Source organism: Mya arenaria, chromosome 9, assembly GCF_026914265.1.
Source record: "Mya arenaria isolate MELC-2E11 chromosome 9, ASM2691426v1".
Classification (NCBI taxonomy): Eukaryota; Metazoa; Mollusca; class Bivalvia; order Myida; family Myidae; genus Mya; species Mya arenaria.
This window is the reverse complement of record NC_069130.1, coordinates 2,898,769-2,910,929: the sequence shown is the minus strand read 5'-3', so window position 1 is coordinate 2,910,929 and position 12,161 is coordinate 2,898,769. Positions and strand designations below refer to the sequence as shown.

Sequence of the window (12,161 nt, the reverse complement as noted above, 5' to 3'; positions counted from 1 at the left end):
GCTTTCTAATTTGCAGAGTAATTGTTGGTGCGGGACTGAATCGAACGCTTTAGAAAAAATCAAGTATGATGAGATCTGTCTGGTGACCTTCGTCATTGAAAGTAAGGAGGTCTTTCAGCGTTTCTAAGAGTTGCGTTTCACATGAATATCCTGAGCGGAAACCGTGATTCAAGTTTGTTTAAATCGTATTCCTTCCCATATTTTAAGCAGGTGTTTGCAATTGGTATGTTCAAGTGTCTTACATAATATTGACATGAGGGACACTGGCCTATAGTTCTTGGGGCAAGGTAAACGTCTCCCTTCTTGTACACAGGTGATATGTTCGCATTTACTCAGTCGCTTGACAGCATGCTGCTGTAACACTAACAGTGTTAGATGATAGTTGGAAGATTGAACATATGCCTGGAGCAAGCACACTTCTTAAGTACAACTTTCGAGATTTTATCTGGACCCAAAGCTTTAGATGTTTCAGTTTAGAAGGCAGTTTCTCGACTCCAGGTGCTGTAATGTATAAAGATGGTAGATCATACTTACAAGTACTCTTTTTCAAGCAACGGAAGTCATCTCTATGTGTTTCTAGTGAAAACTGAGCTGAATTGTTCTAGGAGAATCTGTGCCTTGCATGTACCTTCGTTAACTAGGACTCTTTTTTGTTTCAACGGTACTATGCCAATGTTGTACTGGCGTTTAGATTTTATATATCCCCAGAATGGCTTGCTGTTGTTGTTTTCCAGACCTTCATGAATTGTCTTGTCTATGTAATTAATTTATTTTTTTTAAATTATTTTTTACACATTTTCTGAAATTGCTTAAATTCAATCCATTTATTGATCGTCTTTGAATGATTATAGAGTATATTAGTTACGAAATAAATATTTAAAAACATCATAGTTTTCTTTCTTTCTGATTCCATTTTGTCTCTTGATGAAATAGAACGTCTGAAAATAATAAATACAGCAGCAATGTCATCTTATACAATTATACAATTTCACTAACGAATATGAGTATTATTATAATAATAATAATATAAAAAAGAGGCCGAAATGGACCAGGCCGAAATGGTAATTGGGCCGAGTTGACCCGGATGATGACGGTACGCTTTGTTGAACGGAATTTAAGATTGCAAGCATCTGTCGACATGGATCTTTATGTAGACGCGAGTAAAATAATTTTAGCAGTTTTAAACAAAACGGGCTCAATAAAAACCTTAGTTTACAAATCCCAGTACCAGGTGAGTAACAATCACATTAAATGTAAGTAGCATATTGCTTGACATTGAATAGTTCATCAGCAATTCCGTAATGTAACACAATTTCGTGACCAACTATTTATTATAAATGTATGGTTTATGCTTGAGTTTTCAGTTTTTAAACGATATGTGAACATTAAACCACCCTTTAAACTGTTAAATTAAAATGTCTAATTATAGTATTGTGTCATGTTTAAAGCAGCAAAATATATGACTTTATGAGATATGCAACATGCAGGAATCACAAACACCAGAAACTGTAATGCAAAGTCACACTGTACAGGTTGAAAAGCAGTTATCAACAGTTTTTTACAGGTTTTTATTGAATTATTCAAATGCTTTTAAATATGTACTAAAATGTTCACATTTAAGAGAACTGCAGCTTAAGCTGCTATTGTCAATAACTTTTCTTCGCATGTGTGAAGTCCCAATACATTTGTAGTGTATCTAATAGGGGTGCCAATAAGGTACTTACACCGTTATGATTTACTTGTGATAAGCAGCAGTTTCTGACAAATTGATTTTGTGGCAGGTTTCAGGTGCTTTGATAGTGTTTTACTACTAAACTAAATATAAGGCTATAATAAGATTAAATATTATTTGATTCTTTAGCATTTACAAAAAAAATAAACCCTATAATTTAGAATCAATATTTCTAAGGTCAAATTCATTTTTTTTTATTAAGAATCAATATTTCCAAAGTCAAATTATTTTTTTTATGATAATCTTAATTCATTAATGGTAAACCATGTGCTTGTTTTCATTTAAGTGAATGGTGGGCTTCACGCCCACCATTCACTTAAATGAAAACAACTACATGTAGCACGGCAATACTATCTGCAAACATGTACACAATAATCATCGTTTGTAAGAGTCATTTTCAGAAAACCTTGTAGCTATTATTAAATATTCAGATTAGGTTCACATGCATGCGCAATTCGCTGCGCATGATGATCCCCCACTTGCGAGGTGTACAAAATGAAAAATAAACATGTCACATAATATTTTTTACTTAGGAGTCTCTGTATAAACTTCAGCGTTTAATTGCCTAGTAACCATATAATTGAATTGCAGGCCCATTTTAAAGAAGATCTGTAAAAAGTACGCAAAAAAGCAATTTCAATTGTTGGATACTGCTTCTCAACCAGTAGTGATGATCATGATCCTTAAAACAACAACTTATCTTGATTCCATGACAATTAATTTTCACATAAAGGCAAAGCTTAAAATATCCTCAAGGGCTATTAAAACTGAAAAAAAAATCTTTACATTTTACGAAAAATGTCAATGCCTGATACAAACATGAATACACTTGATTTTCTTATTGGTTCTAGTTTTTAAAACATGAAATCCAAAAATAAGAGTTAAGTACAAATGACAACATATTTTTTTAAGTACTAAAATTAAGGATGTTATTATTTGCTGAAAGCTTAAAAACATCAATTACTTGGCATCAAACAGTTATGTATATATCACTTGGTTGTCACAAGAATTTTGAAAGATGTCTTTGCTAAATATAAATATAGCAAATTGTGTGTAAAAAAAATGGACTTCAGCCATCATGTTTACATGACATTAGAGAGTTATAAAAGAATATTACAACGTTTTCATATGAAAAATATATATGCAAACTGTATTTGTATTATACTTATATATTAGAATATGTATACAAGTATATGACATTTTGTAAATTATCGTTTCAGAACAAGAAATCATTGTATGCCATTGTCTGCGAGGTTATCAAACACAGACAACAGCTGGAAAATGTGGGCAGAAAATGTGAAAACTTTGGCAAAGACAAGAGACTTGCTGGGCAGCCGCATCCATTCTTGTTACATGTACTTCTGTTTGAACACATCCTTGGGAAAGGTGTGAGGGGCAAGTTCAAGGTAACTAATTGCCGTCACGCCAAACCACCCTGATATATAGATATTCATAACTGTTAAACCAATAGAGATTTACTAGCCAACCTTGGACATACAAATTCACATTGACTTAGAAATTTAATATTTACTTTTTGTTAAACCTTAAAGTGCCACTCTTATTCTTATTCAAAATTAATACATACACATGTATAAGATAACAAAGATCAATTTTGACTGATACACCTTTAACTACTTGCTAAATGATGTATTTATGGAAAATATTTATTACTCAGATAAAAAGTTTATAACCCTGTATTTAATAACAGAAAACGCAAAAATATTAAATAATTGGTGAATGCTTAAAAATTTACTGTGATCTACTATAGTCCCATAAAGTAGAAATACCACGTTTTATGCAAATTTCTTTCTTTCATATATTTAACTCGGTATCTTTCATAAGAACCATTGTTTTCAACAATTGTTCATCCTTTTTTGAATATAAGAACAATTTGGGTAAACCTTATTTGGAAGTAAGGGTGCATCTTTAAGCAGGAAATTAATGCAAACTTGTATAATCTTATGAAGTATCATATTGCTAGAGTTTGTAGCCCCACATTTCATAAGTTCATATGAGAAGCTCGTGAAGGATTCTAGTTAAGCGTTAATTGTGTAAGTGAAATCCCATTTTATCTGTGTTTATATTTTTAGATTTTCTGTGTAAAATATTTCTCATTAAGAAATTGCAAATTTATAAATTGTTGGCATGTAAGAAAGTTACACGCATTATTATATTTTTTTCTGTTAAATTTATATTTAGGCGTTGGTGGAACGGCATAAGAACTCAATACATGTGGCCTGTGAAAGGTTAAAGGTCAAGGCCGGAGTTGATAGCGTGAAGCAGCTGTTCTCTCAATCCTGCAGTGACACTGGCAGTTCAGGTATGAGAAAAATAGGATAGAACAGATCATTCACCTGAAGGTCATAGATCCACAAGGCCGAATATAGTACATAATGGCAACAAGTAAAAATGGCCATCCATGTATACACACATATATAACAATAGTTTTAAGCTCAACTATTAGAAGACTAAGGAGAGCTATACTACTCACCATGGCATCGGCATCACACCTTGATTAAGGTTTTACATGTGAACACCTTTAAATCATTATAAATCTCAGCAAGTACACGTATTGCAATGAAACTTTAGAAATGTGTTCTCTGCTATCCAACTTTCTTAGTTTATCAATCAAGATAACTCTTTTTTGCATACAATGCAAATAATCTCCCTTTATTGTTCAACTTAGAAATTCTGGTTAAGGTTTGCATGCTAGCACACATGGGCTTATACTTTCTCCTAGTCCTTTGTGTAGATAAAACTTGACGTTCATATTGTATGACATGCAAGGAATTATGACGTGATCGTTCACTTCAAATATAGTGCGCTCTGATTGGATTAGCACGAAGTCATTTAACCAATGATACATGACATTACAAAAATCAACTATTCTTTTATACAAACGTATGTTGTCAGTTATACTTCTTTAAAGAACAAATACTCAATTGCAGAATATACTGCTTATTTTTAATTGTAATGACTATTTTTTGTGTATGTAAATGTAAGTATTGATTGCATTTTTTCTTGCGTTTATGCTGTATGAACGCAGTTGTACAAGCAAGCAAATGACTTAGAAGCACTAGCCCGCATCCATACGGCATAAAAGCAAGAACAAATGTGATCAATCCTTAAATATCTCAGCAACTATAGATGTATTATATTGAGCCTTTTTGCAATGGTACCCTTTTATTAGGTATAATATTAAGTTTCATTAATTTTATAGTTTTGAGTTATAGTTGCTTATAAATACTAACTTGTGACTTTCTATAGTTACTTGAAACTAACAATCAAATTATGTAGCTATGTTGGCAATGTTGCCAGGATTTAGATCTTCATCTCTGTTTGGATTTTCATGAGTGAATGTGGAAAGGTTCTATTTGCACATGTATTAAAGGGGCTGGACACCAGATGGTCTGAAAATCTGAAAACACAAAACAAGCCTAGAATTGTTGATAAGAGCTAGTTTGAGGCAGATAATGCATCATTTTACATGATTGAAAGAATTTTTTTTTGCTGTCTCAGCTGTCAGTTAACCCATTTAAAAATAGCACGTATTGGTTTTCCAGTTTATAGTGTGTAAATTTTGGCATGTGAAAGTCATGTTATAAGCACAGATACTGACACTATTTTTACATTAACTGGGATAAAACATGATAAAGAAATGTGTCTTAAGCAATCTGAGACATCAGTTAGTGAGATTCAATACCTTGTACACAAAGATATGCAAGTTTTTGACCATGTTCTTTTTTTCTTGCAATTGTATCATCTGGTGTCTAGTCCCTTTAAGTATCACTTTGAACCTTTTTCCTTTAACCCGTCTTGTTTCTTCCTTATACATGTAGGTGAACTACCCAAGTACGTCAGGGTGAATACCATCAAGATTTCAATGGCTGATGTTGAAAAAGAACTTGGAAAGACATTCACCTTCATCTCAAGACCAAATATTGGGTAAGTGCTGAATTTTACATGTATATTTTTAGTAATCACTTAAGTTACAGAACGAATTTGGTTTTATGTATGTAGCATTTGGGCAGGTGGGCATCATCCAAAATGGTGTTTGATCAACAACAACCTTGGAAGACATTGTCCAAATATTACCAAATTTGGTCAGAATGTGTATTGGCCAAAGGCCTTTGACAAGTTAGTCAGCCATATTGCTTGAGTCACTTTAGAAATAATGCTCTTTAATCATAGATATTACCTCAAACTGGTCTTGTCTGATCAATAACTTTAGAAGCATTTAGTATCATCGCCAAGCCAAGCCAGGCCAGAATGTGTATGGGCATAATATCTTGAACAAGTTTGATAACATGATGTCAAATCATCGCTAAATTTGGTCAGAATGTGTTTAATGGCAGAATATCTTGGTTAAATTCATTTGCTGTCATGTTAAATAAGCAGCTATGATGCCTCAGTCACTTCAGATCTTTGCTTTTAAATGTGTAAAAACTGTATATTTGGTGTCCACTCTCTAGATTTGGCTAAGGTACAACCAGTGGATAGGGAGTGTACCTTTGTAACAATAGGTTGCATGTTCAAGCCTTTCTAGGGGCTTGTTCTGGTTGCTGAACAATGGGGAGCAATTGCCCTCCTGTCAGGCGCCCCGCATATCAGAAAGGAATTAGGAGTAAGGAAGTTCAACCAACAAGTTGTCTCATAAATCTAGTGGATTTGTCCTTAATTGAGAGGGGTAACTCTAAAATTAACAATTATCTAGTTATGCCTCTTTTTCAACAAGAAATCAAAAATGAGCATTGTGGTTCTTTCTTAGATGCACTCGTCATTTTTAATAAGTGATTAGATAACAATCTAACAGAAAGTATATTGTTTTCAGCTTTTCTGACATACCAAGTCTACTTACACCCCACACTGTGTTAAGGGACCCCCACATCCCCAATCTGCTAGTGTTCCATCCAAGAACAGACCTACATTCACACCGGCTCTACAAGACTGGGGCCATTATACTTCAGGACAAGGTAAAGGGCTTCCTAGTAGAGTGAGACAAGTAATAGCCATACATGATGATGTATTGTTATTTTATATCAACCAATCAACATACATGTACATGTTAAGCTCTTTGATTTTGTCTTGCCAAAGACGGTATATTGAATGATCACTTACAAACGTGATCGCAATAGTTGTGTCATCCATCTTACACAGGGATTGTATGTTTAATCAATTCCAGGGTGAGAAAAGCCTAGAGGTGTTCACCTCTCATTCAAGTGGTTGTGTGTGTAATCCAAACTAGAGGGAAATCTGTCTGGTTGTCTCATCCAAGATATATTTGGTTCTATTCCTTGCCAGGATGAGAGTGGTCTAGTTATATAAGTATTTGCCTCTCACCCAACTGGTTGTGGGTTTGATCCATTTCAGGGTGAGAATGGTCTAGTGATATAAACAAAACAAAACAAAAAGCATAGGATTTAGGTACAATCATACTCTTCTTTGTAGAGGCAGTATGGAAGTTCATCACTGTATCTCTGTGCAGGTGTTTTCCACAGCCCCAGGATCTACTGTGATCCTCTCTCTATATTGCCTCCCATATCTGTATATAAAACCTAGCCAAAGAGGTCTATTGTACATAGTTGAAACTAAATGTTCTTCTTTTTAACTGGGTATTCCAGGCTAGCTGTACCCCTGCGCATGTGTTATCCCCACCCCCAGGATCTACAGTGATAGACTGCTGTGCTGCTCCTGGGAACAAAACCACCCACCTAGCTGCCATCATGGGCAACACAGGGTAAGATTTATTAACGTCACAAATTTCATTGACAGTCAAGAACGTGTAACATAAGCTCTGTTGTCCGTAGAGCTTTTTAGCAACGAGCGTACATACATCTTTAAAATTTGGTATAAACATGTGATAAAGAGCTATTTACTATTCCTGGGTTACAACCAGTACTATCATTGACAAAGCTCCGAGTTGGGATCGGACCTGGGACCCTCTGATTCAGAATTTGATACTCTATCGCCAGGGGTAATAGTCCTCATTAGAATTCATTGTTTGCCGGTTTCCAGGTTTCCGAGCATGCAGCCCTGGTGCAAATATTCTATTTTTTTTTATAAATGCAGGATGTAAATCTTTTACAAAAACAACAACAAAAGCAACAACTGACAATAGAAAGTCATTGGCAGTTGCTGGAGCTCTATTGATTTCGTGTACACCAAATATATTATAAACTTTTTAAAACTTTCATTAGAAAGTTCAACTTTTGTTTAAAGTGACACTCATATTCAAAATCAATACATACATAAGTATTACAAACATAAATTCTAAACAATTTTGGAAAATATTTAATATTGATACCAATATTGTAACCGTGTATTTAATAGCTGAAAACAAACAAAAAATTAAATGACTTTTGAGTGCTCATAAGGTAGAAATTCGGTGTTTTGCAACTTTCTTACAAATTAAACTCAGTATCCTTCATAAGAGCCATTAGTCTTGATATTTATTCATCCTTTCCAGTAAATGAAAACAATTTTATATTGTATTAAGTGTCGTACAAATGTATTTGGGAGTAAGAGTGCAGCTTTAACATATTGTAGTACATATTTTTTTCTTTGTTTCAGGAAAGTGTTTGCTTTTGATAAGGACAAGAAGAGAGTGGAAATCTTAAAAAAGATGGTAACAACTGCTGGAGCCACTTGTGTTACGCCCGTGTTTAAAGACTTCCTCTCTGTTGACCCTACAGACAGCAGCTATGCACGGGTGGAGTACATCCTTGTAGACCCCTCATGTTCTGGATCAGGTAGGCTTCAAATTTGAAAGAAATGATAGGCCCTCTTGCTTATTTTGGGCTACTGTGTAGAGTGTTCATTATGAATGGGGGAGATATGGAGATATAATTGTTTTTTCCCTGTCTGTCAGTCAGTCGGTCCGTATGTCACACTTCATTTCTGCTCAATGACTTGAGAACTTGATCCAGACTCTTTATTATTTGTATGCAGGTTGATCATGACCATTAGATGACCCTTATTGATTTTGAGATTAAAAGGTTAAACATCAAGGTCACAGTGACCTTGAGGTGAAAAAACGTTTTTCGCTCGATAACTGAAGATTGTTTGGGTCCGGGAACTTCAAATTTGGTATGAAAATTGGTCATGACCAGTACATGACCCCTAAAGATTTTGAGATCAGTAGGTCAAAGATCAGGTTGCATTGACCGCCAGTTGAAAAACGAAGTGTTTGTGGTTAACTAAAGCTGAAAAATGGGTTCTTCTCAATAATTAAAGAATGCTTACACACAGGAACTTCATACTTGGTATGCCAGGTGGTCATGACTAGTAGATGACCCCTATTGATCTTGAGATCAGAAGGTCAAGTTGCAGTGACTCGGGTGCAAAAATGGTTTCCACATAATAACTTAAGAACACTCGTACCCAGGATCTTCATACTTGTAATGCCAGTCTGTCATGACTAGTTGATGACCCCTTTTAATTTTTGGATCAGTAAGTCAAATGGTCAATGTCAGGGTGACCTTAAGGTTTAAAAAAAATTATGTTGATAATAAAAGAATGCTTGCAACAAGGAGCTTAATACTTAGTATGGCAGTTGGTCATGACTAGTTGATGACCCCTATTGATCTTGGGATCAGTAGGTCAAAGATCAAGGTCACGGTGACCTTGAGGTGAAAAAATGGTTTCTGCTAAATAATTAAAGAATGTTTGCACATAGGAACTTCATACTTGATATGCCAGTTGTTCAAAACTAGTTGATGACCCCTGTTGTTCAGTAGGTCAAAAATGGTTTCTGTTCAATAACTAAAAGAATGCTTCAGCCCAGGAACTTAATACTTGGTTTGCTAGTTGGTCTTGATAAGTAGATGGCCCCTGTTGCTTTTGACTTTTGAGGTCAGTAGGGCACGGTCATTGTGACCTTCAGGTGAAAAAAGAAACTTCATACTTGCACCCAAGAATTTCATACTTGGTATGCAGGTTGGTCATGACCATTACATAACCTCTTTATTTGTTTGTTTCCAGTCCAAAAATACAAATTTCAAGTCCATCATTGATTATTCCTCACTTCAAATCACACAATGGGGGAGACGGGAGCTTTTTTTCAAAAAGCTATCTCTACTTTACATAGTATTTATTGTGATGTACATGCATTATCTTTTTAATATTTAGTTTAATATGTAAACCGAATGTTAACTTTTGAAAGTTTGTTACACCATATTGATGGAGAAAGTGAATGTTGCACATTAATGAGCATAACAAATGTATTTTGTGTTGTTTATTATACATGTGTTTAAGATATTGCAATAAAATGAGATATCTTTTGTTCAAATAAGAGTTTATCAGCCTGTGATTTCATGGAACCCTTGACAGTAATGTTGAAGTTTGATGCCTGGCCACACCTCATATATGCTGGTGTCTTTAGAAACGGTATTACATACAGGTTACAAATATTAAAGGAAAATGTTTGGAAAGAATATTATTAAAGATTTTGAAAAAAAAATTGTTTAGCCTTTAACCACCTACCAATTCTGATGGTAAACGACTAATTTTACAATTTCCTTAATCACTGTTTATGTAATTACAGGAATGGTGAATAGAGTGTCTATGAAAAGTGACGAGGATTCTTACCCCAAGGAGAGGTTAAATCAGCTTTCAAAGTTCCAGATCTCTATTTTAAAACATGCATTGAGCTTTCCTAATGTTAAGAAAATTGTGTATTCAACCTGTTCTATTCACGAAGAAGAAAACGAACAAGTTGTTGAAGAAGTGTACTCACATGTGAGTGAGATTTTCGAAATTGATCATGTTATGCCTGATTGGCCAATGAGAGGTCTTGTTACATATGAGCATGGAGAAAAATGTGTAAGGATGTCACATGACCTTACACTGACCAATGGGTTCTTTGTTTCTAGCTTTTCAAGAAAGATAAACAAAAAACGGAAGCATGAAGAGGATGGCTGTCACAGTGAGAAGAACAGACCTCTTAAAGTAAAAGTAAAGAATACACGCTCATCAAAAGTAGTACATAAATCAAATGTCAGAAAGCAGCAGGGACCCTCAATAGAAACGCATAAACACTTAAGAGCGACTACCGATTGGAAAATTGATATCATTGCTGTATAACATTGGCTGTTAGACTATCTTATAATTTGTTAGTTATGTATTGAAGAATAAAACAATGATTTGTCGTACTTTTCTTTTCATATTTTATTTGAATTTTTTGTGTCCTAAGTATGTCACATTTACTACAAATAGTTAAAAATTAATCGTTTAAAAGTGAACATAAAAATATGATCACGTTTATGAGTGTCAATAAAATTGAAATTAAGACACCTACGAGTAATAATCACAGGATGGCCCCTAAAGTTTTTGCAACATATATGGCCAATGTTTTTTTTATTAAAATGCATAAAAAGACCATTGTCAATAATCTCGTGAAATTCAATGTGTTCAGTTAAAGTGAATCCACTTGACAAATACGTTAACTAACCCTCACATATTTGTTTATTATATGCTTGCTCATGTTTTTGTAAAATGCACACACTAAAGTGAGCAAACAAATCAGGGTTAAAACTTAGATACTGACCGCTTAAACCCTTCAAAAATGTTGATTATCCCTCAGCTTATGCTCGAGTCATTGTGGGCGAGTGGTTTTGCTGAAAGTTTTCTATATTTTTCTTGACTACCGGCGTTGTTTCACTCCCCACTAAACCACTAAACCAAAGCAATATTGACAATTTTCAGCAATTTCGGTATCAAAGAGTATAATAAATATATTAGTGTTTTCAGATGCGTTACCGTGAAACAACATGGCCTGAAACATGAGCGAGTCCCTTTGACCATGGTCTATGTGGCTGGTTTTAAATTTGTAGTGATCAGGCGGACTGAGTTCATTTTGAGCATTTGCCAGAATGCGACGGGAAAATATTATTGTGAGTGTCTGTACATATGTGAGAGTTCCATTTTCGGAAAATTTCATTGTGGAACCACTGAAACTGCCTCATTAATTATGTATGATAACGATATTTTCATAGCCAAAATCACTCGCGGTACACAATGACAATGCTTTCAACTGAACTGTCCAAAAGCTTCAAGTCATATGCGGTTGTTTTATGTACGCGGAGAGTTTCAACGGACACCTTTTTTGTCAGCAATGTACCTTGTCGTTATATCACATTGGTTCCTTCAAGCAATGCCCCTTGTCATCAAATCATACCTGTTCTTTCGAGCTTTGCCCCTTGTCATCATATCATACCGCCCCCCTCGAGCCATGCCCCTTGTCATCATATCATACCGGTTCTTTCGAGCTTTGCCCCTTGTTATCATATCATACCTGCCCCCTCGAGTCATGCCCCTTGTCATCATATCATATCGGTTCTTTCGAGCTTTGCCCCTTGTCACCATATCATACCGGCCCCCTCGACCAATGCTCCTTGTCATCATATCATACCGGCCCCCTCGACCAATCCCC

At 35.0% G+C, this 12,161-nt stretch overlaps 1 protein-coding gene across 1 annotated transcript; it reads left to right on the top strand.

The window, feature by feature from the left end:
- Nucleotides 1–1,129: 1,129 nt before the first annotated feature.
- Nucleotides 1,130–10,868, top strand: LOC128203215 (28S rRNA (cytosine-C(5))-methyltransferase-like). The gene is made up of 8 exons (XM_052904522.1): nt 1,130–1,231; nt 2,953–3,138; nt 3,932–4,052; nt 5,572–5,677; nt 6,564–6,705; nt 7,354–7,469; nt 8,303–8,481; nt 10,275–10,868. Exons 1-8 carry the CDS (start codon nt 1,139–1,141, stop codon nt 10,811–10,813), a joined length of 1,482 nt encoding a protein of 493 aa, XP_052760482.1. The 5' UTR covers nt 1,130–1,138; the 3' UTR covers nt 10,814–10,868.
- The last annotated feature ends 1,293 nt before the right edge of the window (nt 10,869–12,161 follow it).

Excerpts from the sequence above, each read along its gene's own strand:
- LOC128203215 (XM_052904522.1), top strand. The coding sequence starts at position 1,139 with ATGGATCTTTATGTAGACGCGAGTAAAATAATTTTAGCAGTTTTAAAC. Across the intron at positions 1,232-2,952 it reads TTTACAAATCCCAGTACCAG|AACAAGAAATCATTGTATGC; the intron begins GTGAGTAACAAT and ends TTATCGTTTCAG. Across the intron at positions 5,678-6,563 it reads ATCTCAAGACCAAATATTGG|CTTTTCTGACATACCAAGTC; the intron begins GTAAGTGCTGAA and ends TATTGTTTTCAG.